The 27,165-nt window shown below is 36.4% G+C and overlaps 1 protein-coding gene across 1 annotated transcript in view; it reads right to left on the bottom strand.

The window, feature by feature from the left end:
• Trp1 (translocation protein 1) overlaps positions 1-27,165 on the bottom strand; it is a 147,209-nt gene that overhangs the window by 46,613 nt on the left and 73,431 nt on the right. Inside the window, exon 5 of the mRNA XM_090402552.1 lies at positions 17,289-17,381. Coding sequence (XP_090258678.1) covers positions 17,289-17,381 — 93 coding nt within the window. The remainder of the gene's footprint in view (positions 1-17,288; positions 17,382-27,165) is intronic.

Raw genomic sequence — 27,165 nt, 5'->3', positions numbered from 1 at the left:
ATTTTTTAGAAAAGTATTGCTGATAACTTTAAATTCTTCTTTCAGTTCTTGTTCATTGGAGCAGATCTTCAAAGCCCTGTTTTTTGGAGTATTAATGACACCTAGTTTTTGTGTTGGGCAGTGATAGGAGTTTATGTGTATATATTTGGCCAGTATGTGTCAGTTTCTGGTAAACAGTGAAGGAAAGACTGTGACAAGTGTATCTAGAAATGGAAGTGTGTTCTGTTTTTTCAATCTCAATTGTGAACTGTATGCGTTTGTGTTGTTTATTTAGGTGGATAAGGAAAGTGTCTAATGTCTGGAGGCCATGGGGACCAGATAGCAAAAACATCAATGTATCTAAGCCAGACTTTGGATTTTAAAGGAGAGAAATCTATAGTATGTTGCTCAAAATGTTTCATATAAAAGTTAGCAATAGGAGTGATAATGGCAAGCCCATGACTGTGCCTTCTTTTTGTAGGTAGAAAGCGTTTTGTCATACAAAATAACCAGAACGTAATGCATATGCAAAGAGCCGTGATATCTGGAGGGAATTTGTTCTGTAAAAGAAGTACGAATCTTTGCTTTGGCACGTTGAAATGAGATGGTTATCCATGGGTAAAGTATTATTCCGAATTTTAGAACTTTAGAATGAATTATTGGCCTTTTTTCAAAATGAAGGTACAGATGCCAGCTTCATAGTTATTATATTTAATGTGTCGTTTATGTTCTTTTTGTCTGATAGGAATTGTGCAGCCTGTTTTCCCTATATATATGGTAGATTACAGGTGCAATAAATATGATATATTCCAGGGTGGGCCAGCAGAGGGAGTGGGTGTTTGGATGAGTTGAGTAAGCTTTTTAATTTTGCAGGAGGTTTAAAGGTGGCTTTGAGATTGTATTACTGTATTATTCTGTTTATTTTATCTGATGTCCCTTGAATGTAAGGAATGGTTATATTATGGGGAAATATTAATAGAGATCAGAGCTTGCTCCACCCTTACCATGAGTTGCCTCAGTGTTGCACTCCCTAAAGGGCCAGTTGTAACACTATCCAGGTATTTGCTTACGCTTGGACTTGCCAAACTTTATGTATTTACTATATTCGGAAACTCTGAGTTTCTTATTTGGCTATGAAACAATATGGGATGTAATATCCCTTAACTTAAATAAGTCTTCAAAATGATATTTGGTGTGCTGAAATGGCATATTTAGCTGATATTTTTAATTACTTAAATAGCGTTAATACAAGTATCCAATTTTGGCATCCACTGACAAATTGTCAACTTTTCAGATAAAAGTATCTCTATGGAAAAACTGCATATCAGAAAAAAACACAGTAGATATGTTTCCTTCGTTCCATAATAAAAATGTCGAGGGAAATATTTCCGTTATAAAAGAGCATTTAACAATATTGGAAGAAAAGATTTCAAGTTACTTTCCTTCCTTAAATACACACAATTATGACTGGATACAAAATCCATTTGGCACAGTTAATACATCGAGGTGTGAATTTTTGTTACAAGAACAATTCGTTACCTTGTCAATGGATCATACTCTAAAAATGAAATTTGCTGAAATAACTCGATGAATTTTGGATTTTTGCCAATACCCAGCTTTCTCCACAAGGGCACTGAAAATTTTGTTACAGTTTTCAACATCATATTTGTGAGAGCTCGGTTTCTCAATATTAACCAATATAAAAACTAAAAAGCATGAATGATTTACTAATATAGACAAAGAGATGAAGGTATCACATGTTAGACCTGATATTGCTGAAATCTACAAAAGTTGTCAAGCTCAAGTATTGCATTAAAATAAGTTCCATTTTTTATAAAAGGCAAGTCCATGCATATTATTATTGTTAGTTTTATGACCCTAATGCTTTCGGTGTTCCCCAAATTTTTCTTATAATCAAAAGTGTTCAGTGACTTAGAAAAGGTTAAGAACCACTGCCTTAGACTATCTGCCGGAGTGGTGTGTTTTGTTTGTGTATCTTTGGTAGACCGTAAATTCTTGGGGAATGAGCATAATGTAGAAGTAGTTTTTTGACCATCTTTGGGCCATGTAGTAATTGAGTTAAGTAGTTTCTCTGTTTACTTTTTTTTGGTTGGGTCATAGTTAACAAGTTGGTATGTACTATTGTCCGAGACTAGCAGATTCATTTTTTCTAAATATGTGGTTCGGTTTAGAATAACCGTCGCACTTCCTTTATCGGCTCTAATTATTAGGATGTTTGGATTTGATTTTAATGATTTCACCACTGTTTATTCTTGTTTTGTTAAGTTGCTTGTTATTGTTTTCTATTATTTGTATATACTCCAGATGATGACCTTAATGTGAAGGTTGAAACATCGGGAAATTAAAACAGTTATTTATAACACAGTTGTAAAGTCCATAACTTCTAAAATGAATGCTGATCACCGTGCAACACTAAAAGAAAGGATTGACAATTGATAACTTTCTGCATTATTTTGGAGAGGACTGAGGTGATGGCAATTGGTCAGTAGTTGGACAGTATGCTTTTTGTCTCCCTTTTTGGAACAGGTTGGATATATGTTAGCTTCAATGAGATGGGATATGAAAGCTGCGTATAAGATTACAGACAATAGAGGACTTAGCTTTGGAGCACAATGTTTGAATACAATAGGAGAGATATCGGGACAAGGTGAAACCACCTGAATATGGTGTTGCACTACTTACTGGATAAGATAGTACAACACTATATATTTAGTCCTGAAGATATTTTCAGGCGCAAACTTTGTTTGCTCTCACTGGGATAAAGGATTAAACTAAATCTATTATATTTTGTAGTATTCTGGTTGTTTAATATTCTTCTAATGTCTTTCTGCTGAAAGGCACATGGTGCTCAGTTGCTGGTGTGGAAGGTGATTTGCCTTTGTTGTTTATGTAGGTGTTAGAGCGATGCTAGGAGGTCAGCTTTTTCTTTGGGTGCTATAACAGTGGTACCATCTAGATGGCAACACAGATGAGCAGAAGTTGTGTCTGATGGCTTTTGTGAAGTATTAGAAGGCACGGCTACCATTTGGACAAGAGATAAGTTTTCTGTTAGTGGCTTTTATGAAGTTGGATTTGAATTTGCTGATAGTTGATTTGCATTCATTATATACTTCTGCATAGGTGAAGTATGAAGCTTGGGTTCTTGATGCAAGCCACCTGTGGTAAGCTGGTTTATTTTTTTGTTTTTTTTTTAGTTCTTTCATACATCCTCTGTTGAACCATGGAAAGCAGACAGGAATTTTGGATGGAATGGGGATGTCTCATGCCACTGAGGATGACTTCTGTAACTTGCTCAGTGCAGGTGTCTTTTTTTTTTTTTTTTTTTTTTTTTTTTAATGTCAGGCCCATATACGAGAGGTTGGCTGGTCAACCTATAGTATAGTACATTAGTACCATATATGGGTAGTGGGTTGGGAAAGGAGAAACTTGTTTCTCCTTTCCCAACCCACTACCCATTTAAAAGCCTGTATATTGTATTCCTTGGGAAATAGGTCAAGGGGGAAAACTATTCCACAGTACTGCAGTAGCAGGGATGAAGGAGGAGGAAAAGAAACTTGTTCTGTGGGTTTCAAGGTGAAAGGATGTTGGGTGGCATCTGTACATGTTTCAATGGGCTTAGTACAGAGTGGGGGAATTATTATTGATGCTATTTCGGATGAGCATTTTCCATGGAAATATTTATAGAATATACAAATCGCAGAGACCAAGTGTCTATGTGAAAGTGAGGGGAGTGAGTTGGTGAGAGATGGGTCATTTATCAATCTAATTGCTCTCCTCTGTATTGAGTCAAGCATTTTGAGGGAGCTTTTAGGAGCCCCACTCCAAATGTGAGAGCAATATTTGATAGCTGGGTGGATTTGAGATTTGTATAATGTTAACAGCTGTTTAGAGGTGAAGTAGTGTCTTGAGCGAAAGAGAAAACCCAGTTTTTTGGAAGCTAAGGATGCAATGGTTGTGATGTGTTTATGCCAGGAGAGGTTTGGTGTCAGGGTAATTCCAAGAAGACAGATTTCATCTCGTCTGGGAATTTGAGTGTTCTCAAAAACAATATTGGGGGAAAATGGTTCTTTTTTTGTGAGAAATAAGACAGAACTGGGTTTTACTAGCATTGAAGTGTTGACAAGGTTATCTGAGTCCCAGTGGAGGATGGTTTGGAGGTCAGAATTAAGGGCAGTGGTGGTTTATATTCTGTGGGTTGAAGTGAGTTGTGTAGAGTAGGGTTTGTCAAATGAAAGAGAGGAGTGTAATGTGCTGTTGTCTGCAAAACTGTGTACAGGCAGCCCTCGGTTTACACCAGTTCAATTAATGCCGATTCACAATAACTGCACGTGCTTTCTTACTGTAGTGTGGTTGACTGAGAAACGACGCTAGCAGGCACTCTAGTGTTTGAGTGTTTTCCGAGCTACTACGATGTATATGTATCAAACCTAGTTTTAATGTTGAATCTACCTAATTGTTCTATTTAATTTTTTTTTACGTACATACGTATTTAAATTGATAAAGTACGTAATTACATACCATGTCTGATAATAGAAGTGCAGAAAAATTAGCAGAACTTGGTGTTAAGAAGGCATGGAAATCAATCACACTTGAAAAGAAGATGAAGGTGATTCGAAGAATGGAAGATGGGCAGACACGTGCTAACGTATGTAGAAGTATGAACTTACCTCCATCAACTGTTACTACAATTATGAAAAATGCAGATAGAATAAAACAGTCTGCACAACAATCTAAGGCAGCACTAAATGCAAAACATGTACGTTATAGCAAGGGTAAACTTCATGAAAAAATGGAAAAATTATTATCATTATGGGTAGATGACTTGAATCAGAAAAACATTCCTCTGATGCAGGCTGTTATAACTGAGAAAGCAAAAAAAATTTGAGGATCTTAAAAAGACAGATGGAGGCGAAGAAACATTTTTAGGAAGCAAAGGTTGGTTCATGAGATTTAAGTCTTGAAGTAAGTGCCACAGTGTCAAATTATGTGGTGAGGCGGTAAGTGCAGATGTTGCGGTAGCGGCTGCTTTTCCTAAAGAATTTCAAGACTGTGTAGAACAAGGAAGTTATCCTCCTGATCTCATTTTTAATGTTGATGAGATTGGGCTCTACTGGAAAAAATTGCCATCATGCATTGCCAAAGCACATAGATTTACGCTTTTGTTGGGTGCAAATGTCTCTGGAACTTTGAAGCTTAAACCCAATGTTGGTGTACCATTCACAAACACCATGCACCTTGAAGGATCTAAAAGTCATACTGCCAGTCTATTGGAAATGGAACAAAAAAGCTTGGGTTACACATGACGTTTTTATAGATTGGTACACAAATTATTTTTGTCCTACCGTGCATTGCTTCTGTAAAGAAAATGATTTGCCAGCAAAGGCATTGCTTCTCTTGGATAATGTCCCTGGACATCCTCAAAACTTTGCTGAAGTAAGAACACCACTGAATGTCAAGGTTGTTTACATGCCCCCCAAACACAACATCGCTTTTGCAACCGATAGATCAGGGGATTATATCAATCTTCAAAGCCTATCACCCCCGTATAACATTTATGGAAATGGTAAGAGTCTCAGACATTTCGGGAAAAACTATTGGCAGGCATTCCATATTTTGAAGGGCATTAACAACATCGAGGCAGCTTGGAACGACGTGTCAGCAAAGTGTTTAAAAGGATCAGGGGATTATATCAATCTTCAAAGCCTATCACCCCCGTATAACATTTATGGAAATGGTAAGAGTCTCAGACATTTCGGGAAAAACTATTGGCAGGCATTCCATATTTTGAAGGGCATTAACAACATCGAGGCAGCTTGGAACGACGTGTCAGCAAAGTGTTTAAAAGGAGCATGGTGAAAACTTCTTCCAGCATTTATGCATGACTTCGAGGAATTAGAGCAAGAGGAGAATGTTATCGAAGATGTTACCAAGCTTGCACAAGAGGTGGGATTGTACGATATTACAGCTGAAGATGTGACAGAAGTCTTAGAGAGCCATGATAAACCGCTTTCCAATGAAGACTTAAAAGAATTAGCCGAACAATTAAGTCAACATCCAAAGGAGGAGAAAGAAAATGAAGAAGGTCCTCTGAGAGATATGTAAATGGCCAATTTACAGCGTATCCTTGCAAGCATAGAGACATTGACTGATGAACTCTGCGAAATGGACCACGATTGGGAACAGAGTGCGAACGTAGAAAGGAGTGTAATTGCATCTATTCGACCTTACACTGAACTCCTTAAAGAAAGAAAAAGAAAATCTAGGCAGTTAACACTGGATACTTTTTAAAAAAAAAATGCAGGTGATCCAAAACCAGGAACTTCAAAAGTTTCATATTTTTTGTATATAATTGTTTTGTTTTTGTTATTAATAATTTATTTTAACAAATATATAAGTATGTATTATCAAAGCTTTAAATATAATAATGTAACACATACTTCATGTGCATATTTTTTGACTGCACGGAACATAACTTCATACCTCCCATTAAAATTGGGTTCGTTTTACACCGATTCAGTTTATGCCCGTTTTTTCAGGAACGGAACTGCGAGGTAAACCGAGGGCTACCTGTATTGGGTTAGAGGTCAACTAAAGTAGGTCATTGATATACAGAAGGAAAAGGGTAGGTGAGAGAACTGAACCTTGTGGGACCCCAGCATTAGTTGGATGGTGAGAGGATAGGAAGCCATCTACCATCACACATAGTGTTCGTCCAGACAGGAAGCTGGCAATCCATCTGCAGAAGTCCTGAGAAAGTCCAAATGATGGGAGTTTGCATAGTAAGCTTTGTGCCAGACCCGGTCAAAGGCTTTAGAGATATCAAATGCAACTACTTGGGATTCGCCGAATTTCTCCACGGCATTTGTCCAGCGATGAGTGATGTATGAGAGTAGATCTCCTGTTGATCGGCTTCGACGGAATCCGTACTGGTGGTCGCTTAATAGTTGGGCACCTTCAAGGTAGAGTAGGAGTTGAGAGTTGATGGTTTTCTCCATCACTTTAGATAGGACTGAAGTGAGTGAGATAGGGTAGTAGTTAGATGGCAGTGATTTGTCATCCTTTTTAGAAATGTGTTGAATGCGAGCCAGTTTCCAGGCTTTGGGATATATATATATATATACCACAGTGGAGTAAGATAGCGTGCACAGACAGCATAGGATAGGAGTCAGTTCTGTTGTGCAGACTTTCAGGACAATTGGAGGAATGCCTTCAGAACCAGGAGACTTTTTTGTGTTTCTAATTCAGACAACAGGTTTATGATATCTTTTTTGGGAAAAGGATACAGGGGGCATTGCATGTTGGGCAGTTGGAATGACTGGAGGGTATTTGCCATTGTCAGTTGTGTGTGTGTGCATTGGAGGCAAAGTGTGAAGCCAGGAGGTTAGCTTTTTCTGTGGGTGATGTTGCAATTGAGCCATCTGGATATGACAGAGGTGGGAGTAGTGTAGGGCAAAAATTACGACCAATTGCCTTGGCAACTGCAAGCTTCCTACTCTTTCAAATTCTGTTTTAGAAGCATTGATAATTTTCTTGCATCTGTTTCGGGCTTCAGTATAGGCATTGAAGGAGGATGGGGATTCTTGATTTGGGCCAGTTACGGTATGCCTGATTTTTCATTTGTACCACCTTGGCATATCTTTTGGAGAACCAGGGTTTAGTTAGGGGACTGCAGTTCAGAGTAGTGTGGGGAATGTATGTTTTCATGTCAGTGAAGATTACTTTGGTGATATGTTCGATGCATATGTTTGGACTGGAAGACTGGAAACAATAATCCAACCATGGGAAAATAGTCTCGGAGACTGTCGCATTTGACACTGTTATAATGCCAAACTACTCGTGTTGGAGTGACTGTGTAAGCGTTGTTGCATCGGGGAGGAGATGAGCACCAGGTTGTGGTCAGAATTATCCAGGGGACTCAATACATTTACTACATATTTGGAGGGGGTCATTAGTAAGGAAGAGATCTAGGATATTTGGGGAGCGGTTAGGGTTATCTGGTATTCTGGTCAACTTTTGAACAATTTGTGTAAGGTCATTAGTGATGGCAAAGCATCTCTGCCTGCAGGATCTGTACAACTGGAAAGGATAGCCAATTGGTGTTATGGATATTAAATTCACCCAGGAGAATGATTTCGCTGTTAGGAGAGTGGGACTGGAGAAAATCAACTTTTAGGGAGAGGAAATGAAACAGCTCAGAATGATTGGTGGTATTAGGAGAGCGATAGAGACAGCAGATGAATTTGACTGAGTGGAGGAGGGATAGTTTTAGCCAAAGCAGGTAGATTCTAGGTTAGGTGCTCTCTGGCAGGGTATGTCACAGAGGATATATGCACAAATGTATTCAACTCCTTTCGACCCAAGGGTCGAAAGGAATTAAGTAGTGTATAGTTAGGGAGGTTGAGATGGATAGTGCTGGGGAAGGTGAGATTTGAGTTTCTGTTAAAAAGAGTATGTGGTGTTTGGCAGACTGCAGATGGTAGCGAATGCTATTAAGGTTGGAATTGAGACCACGAATGCTGGTGAAGTGGATATGCAAGGTTCTGATAGGCATGGATTTGACCGCAAGGGTCTTCTCTTCCACGTTTCCTATGCAGCACCTGCATACTGGTCTCCTTGGTTGCTATTAGTGGAGTCAATTGGTTTCTGCACTAGTTTAGTTTGTTTGCAGTCTATCATCCAACTGCTGTCTCCATTTTGGCGCTTTTCTTCTAGTTGTCTTCGGAGTTGGCGTCTTTCTTCTCTCTGGGAAAAGATTAAATCAGGTTGAGCACGTATGCATGACTGGGGAAAAATATCCTTTAGCTTGTTGTTTATTGTCAATATAAATTTGGATGTGTTTGTTGGCGTGTCGCAAGTCATTTTCACGAGACGTGGAAAGTTCGTTCTGCCCTTTCTTATGTTTATGGGTCCGAAACGATGGCATTTAACGATATTTTTGGGATCAAAATTGCATTCTCCTGCTAGCTTGCCGAGATTTTCTTTTAAGGATTCATTGTTTTCCGTCAGAAAGTTCAGGATAACAGTGTTGAGTCTCCTATTTTCGGCCTCAAGCGACTCGTGTACCGTAGATGCGATTAGTTCATGTAGTTCGAGATACTCAACAACCAGCGATCGGGCCCTGGTCATCGAGTATCTCGAGCTTACTTTCCAACTTTCTGATTTTGGAGGCGAAAGTATCTATCATGGTATTAAGCTGTTGTTCGAGGTTTTCAACTCTCTTGCCTAGGGTTAGTAGCTGTTTTATGGAAAGGAGGCACATCATACAGAAGTAGGGCTGGTTGAGATCGGTGAAAAGCTTTTTTGCCGATTCATCTATTTTCACACAGGAAGTATGCAGCCAGTTGCAACAGAAATCGCACAATATACCTTTTTTTCTTTCTTTAACTTCGGTTTCACAGCTGCAGCACTTCATGATGTCATTTGGTTTGTTGGCGATCGGCGACGGTATGCTGACGGAACTAGAAGTAATCTTCCGTTGTTGGCCTTTGTTGTCACCATCTTTACTTCGCTCGGTAGGCATAGCGCTTTCACGTGGCTGTTTTTAATTGAAAAAATAGCTGATTTAATGGACTAAGGGTACATACGAGTTGTACTGAAATAATCGGCTCCTTGGTATCTTCTGTTAGTTTTCCATTTACTGCTTATTTTGCTGAGTCTGGGTCAGAAGAGTGGAAGCAATAGTCATGCCATGGGGAAAGATAGTAGTTGCTGAGATCATCACACTTTGTACCGTTATAGTGCCAGAGGACACGAGGTTAGGTGTGGTCAAAGGAGGTGCATTCTGTGAGGCTAGACACTTGCACTAGATTGTGGTCTGAGTTGCCAAGAGGAGAGGTAACTGCTATAGTGTGTTTGAAAGAAGAAGAGCTAGGTTAAAAAAAAAAAAAAGAGAGAGAGATCATGGGTATTGGGAGACTGGAGGGGGGGGGGATTATCTAGAATTTGTGTAGGCAGCTGCACAATTTATGTTAGAGCGTTGCTTATAGCAAAAATTTCTGCTTCGCATCCTGCTTGATCTGTGGTGTTGGAGAAGGGAGCCAGTTGGAGTTGTAGACATTTAGGTCACCTAGGATGATGACCTAACTTTGCTGTTTGGGTAGCTGGATTGTAGATGATTGAGTTTCATAGAGAGGAAGGTGGAGAAGTCTTTGTGGTTTTCAGAGTTTGGAGACCAATAAATGCATCAGATGAATGTTACTAAGTGGGGCAAGGAAAGCTTCAGCTACAGTAGGTCAAAAGCAGGGGATTGTAAATTTCACATTCTCTGGCAAGCAATATTAGAACATACAAAGGCATATAAATGACACCTTTGTGGTGAAATGAACCATGAAGAATATAATTTGGGCACTGAAGGCGAAATATGGTTGATGTAGCTGGAATTTGGGTTTCTGTTAAGAGGAGTACTGGTCTGGATATCTGTAAGTGGTGATGAATGTCATTTATGTTGGAATTTATGCCGCAGATGTTTGTGAAGTGGATCTGGAAATGTTTTCTTTTTCGGTAGGGATCCTGGGAATATCATGTTTGATTTGAATTGTTTGGATGAACTGGTTGTTGAGGGAAATTTATTATGTTTGCAGCGTTTCCCTCATTATCTGTTTCATTTTAGGTTTGTTATGAGATGAAAGGAAAGAGTGGGGACATGCAGTGAGGGAAAACAGACTTGCAAACAAGACACCCATACAGAGAGCGACCAGTCTCCTTGCCATTACATAACCTCAACAGTGCCTCGCACATACCACTACTCAGACTACCTCAACCAGGCATGGCCTGGCAAGAGTATGTGGCATTGGGATTATGTGCCAATTGACTGGGAAGCTTCCTGGTGGCCAAATGGAGGAGGGTCTAAGTCTCAAGTATATGTTAGTCATGTCCTTGAAGGGTATCGTGCACTCTGAATGGAGAAGTGGGGTGGTGGTGGTGGGGAAGCTGGAATCCTGCTCTGGAGGACAAAAATAGCATTCACCACTTCAGGTCCCCAATAAGTAGGGTGGTAGTGGTGTTTCACTGGTCAATGAAGGTCATCTATCACCTAGTGGTCTAGTTGGCATTTCTTTCAACTTGGAAGATATTCTATTGCAGAAGGAATGCTCGATGAAAACACCAGAGCTTCTTTTGTGGAAATGAGCCACACCACAGGAAGGCAGGGGTGACTTGATAGGGACAGGCTGAATATTGTGCATCCCTGCTCATTAGTGATCCCTCAGTTGCAAGGACAAGGAATCTTCTAAACACCTGGAACAGAGATGGGAGAAGAGAAGACAGTTTCAAATGAGTCTTGAAAGCAGTGAAGAGATATTTCTTTACAGTTCTAGCTATTTTCTCCAAAGTGACCAGGATACAGGAAACAGTTAATAGCATTACTGTAGTCTGTATATTGAGAGGAATGTGAGGATATGGAAGGGACAGATAATTTATAGTTTTTTTGGCATTGCAACCATTGGACAGGAAAGTTTGGCAAATAAAGGTGAGTTTGGAAGCCTGACAAGGGTTTTGATGATACCATATTGTTGAGAAGGGGATGATGGGAAAGGTTATGCATGTATCTACCTGTGTGGGTGGAAAAGGAGTGCCATTGGACAGACATATGATTCAAGTATCTCAAAAAAAAAAAGCAGACTACTGTTATTTTCTTTTTCTATGGTGAATTGGATTCTGATTTGCTAGCTGTAAAGGTGTAGAGAAAAAATCAAAATGCTACAATTATATAGTGTAAATAGGGCATAATATTGAGTAATACATGTCTATATTTGAGTTGTAGGTCAGCAATAAAACTGGAGGTGCAGGAAGATGGTTTGGATGTTGAATCAGGTGTGAGACAAGGGTGCACATTATCTCCATCTATATGGATCACATCATGAAGGAAAGCAAAAATAAATCTGGTATCAAAACTGAAGATATTAAGCTCAGTTCTCTGCTGTATGCAGATAATGTTTACTCCTAAATGAATCCAGTACAAATCTGCAGTTTGCCTAGCTAAATTTAACAACTAAAAATAAGCAATAAAAATACAAAGACACTGAAAATAGGCAGTAAAATTGAAAAGTCAACTGCATCCTGAATCTACAGAACAAGTAAAACACTTCAGCTATTTAGACAAAATTTTTAGTGAAGATCGTAAATTAAATATGGAAAGACAACTGGCAAAGCTGGGTATAGCAAGAAGTCAAATCAATAGATTTTTACGGAATAAGAGAGAAATTAGTCAAAACACTAAACTAGTTGTATATAAGACAGTAATCAAACAAATTTTAACTTATGGATCTGAGAGCTGGGTTAGAAATAAAACACTTGATCAAAGAATGGAGACAACAGATATCAGAGTCCCACTGAGAAAGATTATTGGAGTAAACAGACAGCATCATTGGTAGAATTATATTAAAAACGAATACATTAGGAAGGAACTGGACATTGTTAGCATTCTAGAGTGGGTGTGCGTGTGCCAGCAGTGCTAACCTTAGGTGGTAATTTTTGATATATTGATACCAAAAAAAGGAAGATGGAGATTTCAATAAATGGCAGTTGCAATATGCTTGATACTTATTTTGGATCATTTTGGTCTTCCTGGAATAACTCCAAGAGAAGTGCCACAAGATGAAATTCCTCAAGATAGCATAATACGCTGGTCTGTTGGCCAAATGGATAGCATCCAAACTATCCAACCAGCAGGATGCAGGTTTCAAAATCCTACACAAGGATGCTCATGAGAATGCTATCCTACTGAAGAGCTTAAGTGGCTTGAACGTTTCGTCTCTACAGCAAGGCTCCCAGATTATCTAATCTTCAGCCCACTCGCAGTATATGAAAGTATGATATGCCTATAACCTTTTTTTGAATTTATATAAAAGATAAGCAGCTATTCCATGCCACAGTGGTATGAGTTTTTAGGCATCATGCATACTTTTCTATACAATAAAAAATATAATAAATTTAGTTTAATCCTTTATCCAAGTGTAAGCAAACAAAGTTTGTGGCTGAAGTATCTTCAGGACTGAGGCAACTCATGGTAAAGGTGGACCAAGCTCTCATCACTCCTTGTCTCAGTATCTCAAATAATGCAAAGCACATCTCCTTGGGGACACGTATAATGCTATGCATTAAGGGAAAGGAAATTACCCAGACCGGTTTCGACCTTTATTAAATGTTTAAGTACAGGTCAAACTCCAAAAACTCAGCGTTGTTCCCCTCAGTAACAGGCTGACCCTGCCTCCAAGAAGAACTCTCGAAACCGGTTGGTTCTACACCATGACAGGCTCACCCCGCCATAGAGCAGAGCCGCTCATATCTCATCCAATGGGTAACAGCAACAGCTGAGCCTCAGTTAAAACAGCATTGCCATTCATCACCCAAGCTTCCAACTGGTTTCGACCTTTTTTGAGGTCTCGTCAGTGGGAGCCAGACCCAGAAGTGGTGATACAAGGCAGAAGCAATGGCAAAGTCATATTGACCTATACGAGTTGCCAAAAGGTGTACCACCTTATTATTAAATTACTCTGGATTTAGAGAAAGATGTTGGAAGTTTTTTTTTCCACTAGGTTAGACTATAATAAATTTAGTTTAATCCTTTATCCAAGTGTAAGCAAACAAGGTTTGCACCTGGACTGGGGCAACTCGTGGTAAAGGTGGACCAAGCTCTCATCACTCCTTGTCTCAGTATCTCCCATAATGCAAAGCACATCTCCTTGCAGACATGTATAATGCAATGCATTAAGAGAAGGGCCACTACCCAGACCAGTTTCGACCTTTATTGAGGTCTTGTCAGTGAGAGCATGTCTGCAAGGAGATGGCCTTTCCATTATGGGAGATACTGAGACAAGGAGTGATGAGAGCTTGGTCTACTTTCACCACGAGTTGCCTCGGTTCTGAAGATACTTCAGGTGCAAACTTTGTTTGCTTACACTTGGATAAAGGATTAAACTAAATTTATTATAGTTTAATCAAGTGGAAAAAAAAAAACTTCCAACATCTTTCTCTAAATCCAGAGTAATTTAATAATAAGGTGGAACACCTTTTGGCAACTCATATAGGTAAATATGACTTCCTCATTGCTTCTGCCTTAGGATCACCACTTCTGAGTCTGGCTCCCACTAAAGAGACCTCAATAAAGGTCGAAACCGGTCTGGGTATTGGCCCCCTCCCTTAATGCACAGCATTATACATGTCTGCAAGGAGGTGTGCTTTGCATTATGGGAGATACTGAGACAAGGAGTGATGAGAGCTTGGTTCATCTTTACCAGGAGTTACCTCACTCCTGAAGATACTTCAGATGCAATGATTACACTTGGATAAAGGATTAAACTAAATTTATTATAGTTTAACCAAGTGGGGGAAAAAAAATTCCAATAAAAAATATATTTTGTTTGCAGAAGCAATATTTTAGCATGGTATGAACACTTAGGCTCTAGATGTTAAAGAAGGAAATTCTGGATAACAGTTTCATATTTTCATACTAAGCTGGATGACCTTTCTTCTGAACATTTAAACTAAAGAATTTTAACATAACATTGAATCAATTGTTTTGTTGAACAACTTGGGATTTATATTGCACAGATTCCTATAAATGTCTGAATTTTGACCAGTGAAATACTCTGTGGTTGCCAAAAATATTTCGAAGAGATGATCAGATATTTGTTCTCCAGTTAGTTGATAATGAATTCATGTTTATTCAGTAGACAGCACAACTAAAGATTAACTACATGAATTACCATCATCACTCACAAGTTATAATATACAACTATAAATAACACTGGAACAGCAGCAAAGCCAGTTAATTCACTCTTATTAACTCCTTTTATTTCCCAAAGAGAGTAGGCAAGGTGTTTTTTAGCCTTAGCTTTATATGAAGATTGGTCAGCAGCCAATGTCCACTCTTAGCCAATCAAAGACAGCTGGCCCAAACCTATCAATGATTTTAGATGGCATCTGATAATGAATGAGGAAGAGTGTATTGCAAACAAATGTCACCATGTGAAGGTCCCTAACACTGACACCATATTATTGGCTGCAATAATGTTTCTACAGCCAAAGTTCTTGAGTAGTTAAAGAACTAAAAAACCAGGGTTTCCAGAAGGGGAAAAAATCCTACTTACCTCTGCCAGAGATTGGCTAACTTGGGAATAGGTCAAAGAAAGGCTTAGAAAAACTATTATAATAGTCTTTCTTCAGGGAGCCTAGCATTATGGATAAAAAGGTCCATTTCCACAGACTATAGACCTTCTTCCATTTTATAATCTTCCTTGATGAAAGAAGGTCCATGGTATGATCAAAGATTGAGGGCATGTTCTACACACACCAAAGGATATTGGTGTGTGTAGAACATGCACCAAAGGATATTCTCATAATATTCCGTATGACAGCTGTTATACAGAAATTACCAACTCAAATTACGTTGTTGTAAATTACTCCATAACTCAATTTTCTGCTATAATGGTGGTCAAATATAAAACATTTTCAAGAGCAGTTCTTACTGTTCTAACAGTTGTTAGATCCTGAATGAAGGAATCTTGCAAAGAAATCATTCATTCAGAATCTAACATACTAAACTACACAGACAAAGAGAAATACCTGCACTTCAGCTGAATTTAAAGTGAAACTTCTTCACATATGGATCAAATGGCATTAATTTTATGTACCATGTATTTAATCTATTGTGATCATATTAAGATCAAAATTAGAGAATGTCTTAAAAGGGGAATAATTTAACTTATTTTAAGCCTCACTTAAGCTGTATAGAATGACTGTGAGTCACCAAATAGATATTAAGTAACAATTCATAGAAGGTATACAACAACATGTGTCCAGCGTAATGCCGGCGGCAATAGCTTACGCAGAAGGTACGTCGATGTGAATTCCATGAATACAAGAGCATAACAGCAAAAGGGAGAGCAAGGGATGAACCCAAGGGGAGAAAAGATATAGGTCGTGTGCAAAAGGAACTCCAAAAAAAAAAAAGGGGGGGGGTGCTCGATCAAAGAACATAAGGGAATGAGCGCTGTATCCTCTCACTTGTCTTATCGTTTTTCCTGGTTCAGAAGTTAGTCGGTGGTTCGAGTGAGGGGGGGGGGATGAAGCGTCAGTGCTATAATGTCAGACAGAGAGTTTTCCTGAGAATGCTGTAGGATTCCAGCATAGCAGAATCCTCAGCATAGAGAAGTCCCCATCGAAAGGAAAAGAGGTTTCCTGAGACGAAAAATCGAGTCCGTGATCGGCAGTAATTATGAAGATAGCGTAGCCCCTATGCTGGCATAAAAACAGCCAATAAACAAGAGGTAACCAGACGTACAAGTGGTGCTGAAGTACGTCGGAAAAAGTTTGGTAAAGTAGAATTACTCTATTTTGTGTTTAGAATTCCTTGGAACGGAGAAAATTATTTGTGAATGTAAATTATGAACATTATTCTAAAAAATTTGTGGACAGATTCTAATTTGATGGTTAAAACCCCTTTTGGAATAAGGAGGACTGTTTGGAAGAAGTCTTTTGTGTTGTATGCGATTGAATTAACATAATGAGATTAGGATTGTAGATTTATAGCAACTGAATAACATTAGAATGTTTGTCATGTCATCTTATGAATAGCTTGCAGAAGGGAATTTTAGCTTAACATACCAATTGCAATCTATCCCATTTTCCAGTTACTGTGTATTACATGCTTTATAATCTTTGATTTAACTTAGAGTATGGTAATCTCTTAACTCGAGCTTCCTTATTTGGCATTGAAACAAAAACTGAATGTATGAATTTCTTTAGTGTATTTTGCTTTGATATTCCAATAAACATGTTTTATTTACCTAAACCTGAGTCATGCCTGACTATGATTCCGATTTACCACTTATAAAAATAGAACCTATTTTGGCAGGAAGGAATTAGAATGTGTATATAATTATAGATTTAGGTCACGACTGCAGTCTGAATCTATTCAGCCGTATTAAAGTAAGATATTGTGTAAGAACGCCTCAGAATCTAGTATTGTCTCCCTGAGTAAGGATCATTTCAGCTATAGGATACTGGCTGGCACAGCATAATATAAATTTGCCAGTATCCGAAGAGGAAACAATCCTAGATGTAAGTATATTAGGCCCTATATCTGAATAAGTAAATCAGCGATTGAAAGATAGAATAGGAAGATATAAATCAGTAAAATATAGAGAAAGCAACGACGTAACACAGTGGTCTTTTGAAACCCTACAGTTTTTAAAATAGCGTAACCACAACAAGATATAACAAGTTATCTAAAAATGACTGCAAACTACAACATAACATGAAAATATTAAAATCTATAATTTGTATACCTCATTTCCATCTACAAAAACTTGTTCTAAGTGCATATCTAATTTTATTTTCTTTTTTTCTTTCTTTTTTTCTTTTTCACTTCCCTTTGATTCCTAAAATAAAATAAAACATTGAATTACTGTTCTATTTCTATTACAAAGTTGGGTATTTGTAATAATAAATGACTTATAACAGAAAATAACTTTTTCACATACACTGCCTTATAATTTGAATTTTAATAAAGGGAGAGAAGAGAAAACAGTTAATCAATCTCTACACCTTGTTGTTTTAGTCAGTTGGAAAACTAGGGATACATTAAATATCTCAGGATGGCTAGACCAGTGTTTCTCAAATAGTAAGCTGCCAAATGTTGATAGTAAAAAATAATTTCATCCTAATTACAACTCATTATTGCCTATATATAATTATATTTATATAAAAACTTGCACCAGCCTAATATTGATGTAACATTGGTTTATTTTGCTGCAATTGCTAAACTGAAGTGCCACTAATCAACCACTAGTAATATGACAATGATTACATCATCAAGTACTGCAGGTTGTTTGGGTAACATGATTAGTTATGGTTGTGTGGTGAAAGAGCATGATCTAGAATTATATGTGATTAATATAAATAGTGTGCACACATGAAGCACAATGCTGGCCTAGGGTTTAAGTAAGTAGCTACCAGTACACTGTGCCATTAAGTTTGGCTATTCCGACTTCAATGGCTTTACTTGAATTTTTATTAATTTTATTACCATTAGATTTTTCACAAAGGATAATTATCTGGTTACCAAAGAAAAGTTTTCATCTCTGATACAGCATAAAGGAACCCAATGCAAAGAAGGCTAAGACAGTGAACAGACAGCATAGTGACAATTATTTGTAATTTGGATTCTCATGAATGGGTGACTGTTCATACCCATTACCATCGTCATGCATGTTAGTGAGATACTTTCAAATGAGTCTATAGTGCCAAGTAAGAAAGACATCTCCACACTAAATGTTTATCACTGTCAAACAAAAAGTTTTTCTTACGTTTGAAAGACCATAAAGCAAATGCAGTTTATGGCTGGTGTAGCAAAGGTCTCTGAGAAAAGACTGGAAACCAGCTGTTTTGTTGCTGAGTTTGTTCTGAAGGCCAATCAATGCCATGCTATCAAGAAATTGAGTTATGCTAGGTGAATCTGCTGTTAAAGAAGTTGCAAATGTTCCTTTGTCTAACAGTACAATCAGTTATCAAATTGAAGACATGTTATACATTATTTTGATCCATCTTCAGGTAAATTGTCAGCAAGTGCAGGCTTTGTTCTACAACTCAACAACTGGTAAAGTGAAGTGAAGGGATTTTTGGCCAAAGCGAAACAGCAGCAAAATGCTGATGTAAAAACTCTGCCACTGTTTATGAACCCAGAGAACAGGTGAAGTTATTTTTGGCTTCTAAGGGCCGTGATTTTGAATGTTTTATCAGCAGTGATATATGTGTGGCAGTGCAAAACATGCATAATCATGTATATTTTCTGATATCTGAATGAATTAAATACAAAGATGGAGGGGAAATGAATCTCTGCTGTCCATTACAGATAAACTTTGTGCTGAAGTTAGCAATGTGGTGAGAAAAGGTTGCACAAGGAATATAATGTTCCCACTTAAAGCAGGCAAGGATTTGATAATGAACAATGGTCAACATCTGGATATTCTTCATCAAAAGCTTGCTACTTACTTTCCTAACAATAATGTTGCATGATATGATTGGACAAGGGATTCATTCAGCCAGTCCGCTGTGGCAGGTACCACTGAATTGAACTGACCAAGAACACTTGCCTGACCTGAGTGTATATCATTCATTGCTGCTGAAGTTTGATAATCTAAACTTGAACAAATTTTGGCTTACCAAGGAATATTCAGACATTTCTAGACATGCTGTTTCAATACTGTTGCCATTTGCTACAACTCAGTTATGCAAGTCAGGCTTTTCTAACCTTGAATTAAGATGAAATACAGATCTGAACTTCAGTCAGTGGAACATGAATTAAGAGTGTTTGTCCAATATTCCTCCACAAATAAAGATCTGTGCCTCTAACCAGGCTCACATTTCACATGAGAACAAAGTATTTGCATAATAAAATTTAAAATCTCTCAAATTCGTCATGTATATTATAATAGAATTTGAATATAGTCAATGTAATGTAAACTGTAAAATACTATAAATTTATATATAATTACATGTGAGTCCAACATTTAGAATACAAGTGTGCCACAAACTGAAAAAGTTTGAGAATCACTTGACTAGACAACAGAAGTAATTGACAGATAAATCACTTATGCATTATATACCAGGAAATTTATATATAGCTGTCCAGAAAAAATTAATGTCTTTTTTTTTTTTTTTTTTGTGCTAAAGATACTCTAAGTATATATTTGTAAAATTTTTTTCAGAAGATGTCACAGATGCAAGAGGATAAGTTTGGGTTCCACATAATAAGTGTGCACATTCAATCAATAAGCAGCCTAAAATTCTACAAGCTAACTCAGATTCATATTATAAGTATTTATTTTCTTTATATTATCTAAATAATTTTAATCTAAATTATCTCAATAATTTACCTGAAATAATGAAATACTTTGTTTCTTTGAGTTTAAAATCATGACTTCTAGAATATCTACTACAACAATAAATACTGGTTTCCAAACCATTCTTGAGTGGGAAACCTAATAATCTTATTAACTTCAATGCCAACAAAACTTAATCTTGACTTATCTTACAAAAATATCCAAAACCTTGGGATGACTTCCATCTTTCTTGGTATAAACAAATCATAAGTACACCTCCACAGAATCCAGAAAGAGATTTTATCAAGACTGTTTTTACCTCTGAACACAATTAACTCTTTCAACCTGGATGGCTGAGTGGACATCCAACAAACAAGCTGTGGATTCAACATCTGCCATACATGGATATTTGGGAATATCAAAGTGGAATTAAATTTCACTGCCTGGTGTGAGCTAATAATGCTACTTAGTGGACGCCACTTCAAGCCTACAATAAGCAGCAATAAGGTTTCCAAATGATATGTATTTACAAAATAAATTTTAAACTTTGCACACCCCCCACCTACAGTACTAATGTATTATAGATTTATACTGAAAACTAAATACTGTTCACATCTGGGAAGGCAATCCTAGTGCTACCAAAAAAAAAAGTCAGTACAGAAGAGAGCAATTGGCTTGAGGCCTATCTCTAACCACTCCATTCTTTCATAATTCAGTTTCTGCTGCACAAATTTTCTAGAGATACTTCCATAACTGCTATTCATCAGGATTGTCATCAGCAATTTCTCCACTCTCCTTTAAATCTGTTAAGACAATTTATTCTCAACTTTCCACATGTACAGCTCATCACAACTACTTCACACAGCAGTTTCACTCTCAGCTTCCAGAGCAAATTTTTCTTCCTGTTTTATTTCTTCTTCCTTTTGAAGAATATGCATTTCCCTAAAAAAAAGCAAAATCAGTAGATAACCAAATCTAACAAGTTTCTTCTTAATTTTCCATATATATTTTACAGTAGTGTACTACAGAATGAATATTTCATGTTTGTGATCATCAAATGAAAGTACATTCAATGTTTGGGATCTTCAAATAAAAATACATTCAATGTTTGTAAAACCTTGCTGCTGAGTAGGTCAAGTCTCTATTGCCACTCAAAGAATGCATGTTAAAATCCCATGATGGTTGTGATTTTTGTCATTATGGTCAAAACAAATAAGACCAGTGTATCATGTCAGTAAACTGTTCTGGCCAGTTTTCATGTTTTGTAGGATGAAAAACACAAGTTTCTGGGAAGAAAAATCCTGCATTGATAAATTCTTCACCTCTTAGATGAATTGCAACACGGAATTCTTCAACCAAAGGGTACCAATGATACCTACTGAGGCTGAATACCATGCTAGATGTTTAATATTTTCAGATGGCATATTATTTTCATGAACTTTACTGGTAAAATATTCATTCTAGAGAATAGGAATTGGAGGTGTTAATATGCTACAGAGTTATAGTATTTTGTTTGTGGGATTGCCATAAAATCATCCTTAAATTTCTACGGGATACAATGATAGTACTACATGAAAAGGTTATGTTATTACAAACTTTGTATCAACAATATTCTTCCAAGCTGGTCACCTGGAAGAATGTCAGGACTCCAACCTTGTCATATCTGATATTTTGGTCTTCTAAGGCACTGATAACTGAATCAATCCACTAAAATCATGGTCTTTCTTCAAGTTTTTTATACCATCCTTACAACCTGTTTTAATAACTTTTCTTCTCTGTTGACAGTGTTAGCTCTGTTAAACAATGTCAAGTTCTTTCCTAATATCTTCATTTTTAATGTGACTGTGCCACTGATTTCATCTGTTGATTCCCATAATTTTCCTCAGAACTTTTATATCTGTGGTCTCCAGTCTTTGCTGAATTGCTTTACTATGAACTGAAATTTCAGATCAGTATGTAAGTTAAAATTGATACAAATATTATCTGGTATACAAACAGTGTTTTATTTAATCTCTCTCCCTCTCCAATTTCTATATAAATTTATTTAACATACTGCATATTGTGCAGTCAGGTTAAATAAACTTTGTTGTACACTGCTATATTTAAGTTGCCATCAACACTAAAGTGTTCCTAAATAACTGATATTTTACTTCTATTGATTATCCATTCAAGATGCATTTAATGTTTTACATGTTCTGCATATTTTCATAGCTTTTTTTTTTTTTAATTTCAGATTTTCATGCCAAATTTGTAACAGCAGTTATTCAATTTACTTAAGGAATCCTAAAGACTTGTACTGCATTTATAAGAGAATAACATCTTATAACAATGAGTATAAAACATTGACAAATTGGAGGAAACACCTCCACCAACAACCACAGAGGGAGAGAAAAACATACTGAGGGATGAGATCATGAAGGCAGTAAAGCATTTGAAGAATCATAAAAGCTTAATCATAATGATGAGATATGGTGGTGACATGATGATAGACGAACTATACCAAATGTGTAATTGCATGGGACAAAAGGAAAATAATAAAAGAACTGATAAGATCAATCTAATAACCATTCACAAAAAAGGAAGCATAATAGACTGCAAAACCTACAGAACAATTGCTTTAATAAGTCATGTGGGAAAAGTACTTATAATATTAACAGAAAGAATAAAGAAACTAAGAAGAAAATCTAGAAGATGAACAAGCAGGAGTATTGTGCACCAAATATTAATGTTAAGATTGTGGAGAAAGCTTGGCATAAAAAATATGTATGCCTACTTTGTCGACTTTCAAGAAAGCAGGCAAAAGTGTAGTTCGACAAGGAATATAGGCATACTTGAATCTTATGAAGGGGAGAAAAACAAGTATATTGCAGAATATCAACAATAATGCAGAGGTCACTGTGAGAAATTATGGAGTAAAGATGGTTCTGGAAAACAAGAGGTACGAAACAAGACCCAGCATCCTCGAGCCTCTTTATCATTCTTTTGGAAAGAACAAAGGATGTCATAAAGGAGAATTTTGATTTGAAGTACAAAAATCACTAATTTACAATTTGCAGATAAAAGTCATTAATGAAGAAGATAAACTAGAAAGGAGGGTGCTGAAGTTAGATGAAGAAGGAAAGAGATGAGTTGATAATTAACACTGAAAAAACTAAAACAAAGATTGGAGAGAAGAGGATGAAAAAGTAAATAAAGGTAAGTGAACGTGATCTGGAAGAGGTTAGCAAGTTCATGTATCTAGGAAGCAATATGACCCTTGATTTTGACTGTAAAAGAGAGATAAGATCTTGGATAACAAAGCAAAAGTAAACCTACAGGCACTGAACAAGATGGATAAGTAAATCAGTGAGCATTGCCATAAAACTGAGAATTGCTGGAAACATGCATATTCACAGCACTCTACAGATGTGAGACATGGATAACCGTCAAAGATTCTGTGAAATGAATATTGACTTTTGAAAGAACATGTTATAGAAGGATTCTACAAATTGGATGGGTGCAAAAAGTAACAAATGAAGAGTTGTATCACAAAGTAAACTGCAAAGAAAATCTAATGCAGAAAATAATTCAAAGGAAACTTAAGCTTTTTGGACATATCTGCAAGATGGATAACAGCAGAAAGATCCAAATCCTGATGTTTGTTGTGATGGACAGTATAAACAGAAGAGGATAGCTAAAAAAATAATGATATATGATGTGAAGGATTGGTGTAGAAAAAGGTTTGCAGAATTTCAGTCACCTGGTAATGGACAGAGAGAGAAATGGCAAAGAATTATGAAAAGAGCATCAAACAAACAAACAGGCATTGGACCCATGGGCACTAATGATGATATTCCTGATATCGAATTAAAGATGTTAGTGCCAATTCCTTCATAACGAGATCCATATAGATAATTAACAGTGCATTTAGTGTGCACCTTCATTCTATACACGAAATTATCTTCATGTATTTCCTTTAATTCTGACAGCTGACTTACAAATTAAATATATGCTATGTATTACTCTGTACAATGTCCCATTTATACTACACATGAGTAAGTGTATAGTTTTGAACAGTTTTTGCTCAGCACTTTATTGTGGGATTTTCCAGTTCCACCTAACTTGTTATATTTCAATAATTTCTTAAATATTCTTACAACTTCTATTTGGCCTGAATCCAACTTGTTCTTCAAATTTTCTCTTTCACAATTTTTCTTTGTTGCTTCTCAAATATGCTTGTATAAATCCTACCTGCAACACTTAGTAAGAAAATTCTTCCACAAATCTCACACTGTTTTTCAATTTTTAAAAATGAATACAGTAAGAGTCTTACTCCAAACATTTAAAATTCAACTTTCTGACAAGGGCTACCAAATCGTGCAATGTATCTAACTGTAAAATTTTTATACTTCCATATTTGAACATTTCTGGTCAAAATAATATATTTCAAGATGTTCCTCCACATTGCATTCTTCTTAAATCTTTTCTACCATAGCAATGTTACTACCTGTCTTGTTTAACAATCTTTCAACGTAACTACTCCAGATATGCAGAATATCCTCAATTTTTATGCGAGCTTTTTCATTTTTAATTCCTTTTATAGTGATACTGCTCTACCTTCTCATCTTTTAAACAAACACCAAAACATTTTGCTATCTCCCTTCTGCATTCTCAGTTCTCCCATTACTTTTGTTTGGCTTCTTTTACATATTGGGGTTGCTTAACAGTCAAAACTAGATATAACTCAGAAGAGACAACCATATATAGCCTTTAAAAGAATGCAGAGAACCAACCAGGGCTTTTGACCTATTAATCTTAAATTCTTCTTTGATCTAAATGAACAAACTGAACAACACTGATGATGATCAGGTCAATCAAATTTTATTCTATATTGTCTTAAATCATATGACAGTGATGATACAAGATGAAACGCCATACCAGATGCATTGTCATTCAAGTAAAAAAAAGGATCCTGGCTGTTTTCACCAGACAACCACAATAAGCACTGAAAAGCCAGCCAGAATAAACTCCACCTCAACATTTTCAGAATAATACAGGTGCTACACACGATATGTATCAATGGAAAGGAAGTTAAACTGGCAAAAGAATTAGAAAAGTACCACAAAACATCATTGTGTTAACAAAACACAGAAGAAATAAAGAGAAATTCTAAATAGCAAACACAGATGTTATATTCAGGACAGAGTAATTGGGGGAAAAGAGAAGTAGCTACACTATCCAACACTGAACACAATGATAACCTTATTGAATGGCAAACAGTATCAAGTGAAGCAATGAAGAGAAAACATCAAAATGGAAAATTAGACAATGGGATATTTGTGCCTATCACAACTCATAAAAGATTCTACTAATTCCTTAGTAGAAGAAGTGGAGGAAATTTTAGTATATTGAGAAGGCAGCTGACAAAGAAAATAGTACTAAATCTAAACAGTAGAGCAGATAATGAATACCAGACATGCAGAAATATTTTGATAAAATTTGGAAAAAAGAGCAAAGCTAATAATTGTATGTACTAGATTTCTGTTGAGAACTCATAATAGTCATTACTAACACCAAGTTCCCACACATAAATATGCAATTTCACATGGAGAAAACAAGAAATAAAATAAAAGACTGCTATCATCAATGACTTTTGTCAGGACATAAGGGAATACAAAAGATATGAAATAGGTGATCATTCAGTTTTGAGCAGGATGAAAATGAATTTCATAATGAAAAGAAAAATATGTATGAAATTAAAAAATAAAACTTGAGCAGCTTTTAGAAAAACTGTAGACTCAAAAATATCTAAAAAAAAAACAGTCTGAAAACAAAAACCAAATCTTGAAGACAGTGGCAGACTGGAGAAAACACAGATTCTGCCAAAGGTATGTATAAAGATAAAACCTCCATGGTCAGGGATTAAAGAGGTAGTAAGAGAAATGAAAGAATATATCAAAAATTCCTAACAAGCAATTCAGTATGTGCTCTGAGGGAAATATGAAAAAAATACAAAAAAAAGTGAAGTAATGTTTAGTAAAATTGTCTTAAAAAGAAGAATATCAAAAAAGGTGCAAAAATGTTTTGGAAGCTAAAGTACAGAAGAAATGGAGGATTTAGTACATAAAAAGAATGGAGATAAAGATAACATGAAAACTGAAGACATTCTAGATGTCTGGCATACTTAATTTGAATGATCGTTAAATGAAATAAGAATTAACAGAATAGCGGTAAAAAATATTTAAGAGGAATGCAATCAGCAGTACATATCAATAGTTTAGACAGAAAAAAACAAAAAAATAATAATCTGAAATGTGCAAAGGCAGTTGGAGTATATATGATATTTGACCAGAAATGCTCAGATATGGAGTATAAGTTTTACATTGGCTAACCTGCATAATTCAGAAGGCCTGGTCAGAAGATCTAATTCCAGATGACTGCAGTACAGCTTTGATGATACAACCTATAAAAAGGGAAATAAAACAATGTGAGAATTACAGAGGATCCCTACTGAGTATTCTAGGTAAGATTTATGCACGTATACTTGAGAAGAGGCTAAGAAAAATTATGAAAGAAAAACTTGAGGAAGAACAGGCTGTGTTTGGGCCAATTAGAAGTTGTCATGACTAGATTTTCATTTATAATTGAGAAATGATGGGAATATAACAAGGATTTGTATTTAAGTTTAGCACATCTGGAAAGGCATATGACAATGTGCCAAAAGAAAAACTCTTCAAAAAGAACAATTATATAGTGTAAACAGGAAGTTATACTGAACAATTATATTTCAGTTATAAGTAACAGTTAGAATTGAAGTATAGGAAGAGAGTTCGTGTAAAATCAGGTGTAAGACAAGGGCACACACACATCACCACTGTTATTCATCTATATGTATCACATTATTAAGAAAAGATAAATCAGATATCAAAATAACATGTTAATCTAAGCTGTTTACTTTGTGCAGAAGATGTTCTGGATTTAATTAAGAGTAATAAGTCTGCAGGATTTTTCAATAACAAAATTGAACATCATCACCATCAAATTCCTGATATGTACTAAAAACAGGGTGTACAGGATACCATTAGAGTACTACATGGAGAGTATGTTATCAGTAACTTCAACTTTTTCAAATCTTCAACAATTTCTCTCCAAATTTGTGTTATCAGGACACAAATATTGTGGTCTTCTAAGGTTCTCTTCTTTTAACTAAAAGTGAATTAGCCAGTCTCATACAGAGGTAAAGGGTTTCTTCACCCGGAAACTCAGGCTTTTCATCTCTCAGAACAGGCAAACCAGCCCAGTGTCTGTAGATGGAATGAGGATTGATCGATTTATTCTGTTTTCTATTCTTATTCCATTTTTG

This window comes from Typopeltis vanoorti, chromosome 13 (genome assembly GCF_054136105.1).
Source record: "Typopeltis vanoorti isolate ZY-2024b chromosome 13, IOZ_Tvanoo_1.0, whole genome shotgun sequence".
In the NCBI taxonomy this organism is placed as follows: Eukaryota; Metazoa; Arthropoda; class Arachnida; order Uropygi; family Thelyphonidae; genus Typopeltis; species Typopeltis vanoorti.
Note: the sequence above shows the minus strand (reverse complement) of the source record. Positions and strands in the feature narration are given on the sequence as shown.